Raw genomic sequence first — 1,315 nt, forward strand, 5'->3', positions numbered from 1 at the left:
TGGCTGTGAGGACCAAGTGAGCCAAGCCAGGGAGTCCCCGACACATCTCTGCTGCTCAGTCCTTGCTCCCCCAGCCTGTGCTGAGGCTCCGTGAGATCCCCCATGGAGCCGCAGAGAGCTGCTGCGGTAACTCACCCCTCTTCTTCTGCCAGCTCCCTGCCTCCATGGTAAAAGCACATGATGGCATCACAGCGCCGGTGCCTCTGTAGAAGTGGTGCGTATGCACGGTTGTCCTCCCGTGCTGGTGTTCTACAAGAGAAGGGAGGGAAAGTGATGAGGCCCCAGCGTCCCCGGCATCAGATCCAAGGTTATCCCACCTCATCCACCCCACCCCCATTTCCAGCTTCTCCATGAAGCTGAGGCACGCGCTCCTGGGACGGCCAAAGGCCAGGCCTGCCCAGACATTCCCTGGGCAGGCCCACTGCTCGTGCCTTCTCATCTGCATGGTTTGGCAGAAGGACACCAACCTGTCTGGGATTTGGATCCCAATGATGGACATCTCCATACGGAATAGGGCGTTGTCTTGACAGACAGGGCAGCGGAAGCACGCCATGCCATCATTCAGCGCCTGTTGCTGCAGGAGAAGAACAAGCAGGGTGAGCGTGAGCAGTGCTTGGTGCTGCTTAGCACAAAGCGTGCCAGGAGGGTGAGGGGAGGACTCCTACCTGGATGCAGCCCCGGTGGAACCAGGCATGTTTGCAAACTGGGCACGCCAGGGTGTGGTAGGATGCGATGTTCCCCACGGCCTCCTGGCAGATGGCGCAGGTGGTGCCTTTTGCTGGAGCTGTCACTGTTGTCTGTCGAAGGCGGTGCTCAAAGCAGAAGGACCTGGGGGAAGATGGAAGGGATGGGCATGCTGAGAAGTGATGGGTGGAGGGCAGAGGACCACGCAGGAGCCCCAGGCCCTGTCTCTGGCAGGCTGCTGGGTGCTGTCGCTGCGGGATCCTCCCTGGCTTGGCTGCTGCTGACAACCCTTACCTGTGCTGTCCAAAGAACTGGGTGATGCATTGCCCGTCCTTGGCACACGGCAGATGGAAGCTACGTGCACATCCACTCTCAGCACAGGTGATGGCAGCGCCCCTCTCTCCACAAACACAGCATTGCTGGAAAGAGCAGGACAGCCCCATCAGCAGCAGGCTCAGGGCCTCCACAGCCAGCCCCACACCTCTGGGCAGGGCACAGGATGTGGGAATTGCTTGGTCACACTCTACAAAGCCGCCTGGCGGACAGGGCGCATCTCCAATCGCAGGACTTTGTCCTGGAGGCGGTTGGAAGGCTGCAATTGCTTTCTTGTGTCCAGGCTAAGCTGGTGTGA

The 1,315-nt window shown here is 60.0% G+C and overlaps 1 protein-coding gene across 1 annotated transcript; it reads right to left on the reverse strand.

Annotated features, from left to right (window-relative positions):
- Positions 1-11: 11 nt before the first annotated feature.
- LOC109364252 (PHD finger protein 7-like) lies at positions 12-1,103 on the reverse strand (the record flags this gene model as incomplete). The annotated part of the gene is made up of 4 exons (XM_019610899.2): positions 12-249; positions 468-574; positions 666-828; positions 979-1,103. Coding segments are annotated over 4 exons (513 nt in total), but the record flags the coding sequence as incomplete, so codon positions are not given.
- Between the last annotated feature and the right edge of the window lie 212 nt (positions 1,104-1,315).

The sequence above is a fragment of the Meleagris gallopavo genome, unplaced genomic scaffold (assembly GCF_000146605.3).
Source record: "Meleagris gallopavo isolate NT-WF06-2002-E0010 breed Aviagen turkey brand Nicholas breeding stock unplaced genomic scaffold, Turkey_5.1 ChrUn_random_7180001828555, whole genome shotgun sequence".
NCBI classification, from domain to species: domain Eukaryota; kingdom Metazoa; phylum Chordata; class Aves; order Galliformes; family Phasianidae; genus Meleagris; species Meleagris gallopavo.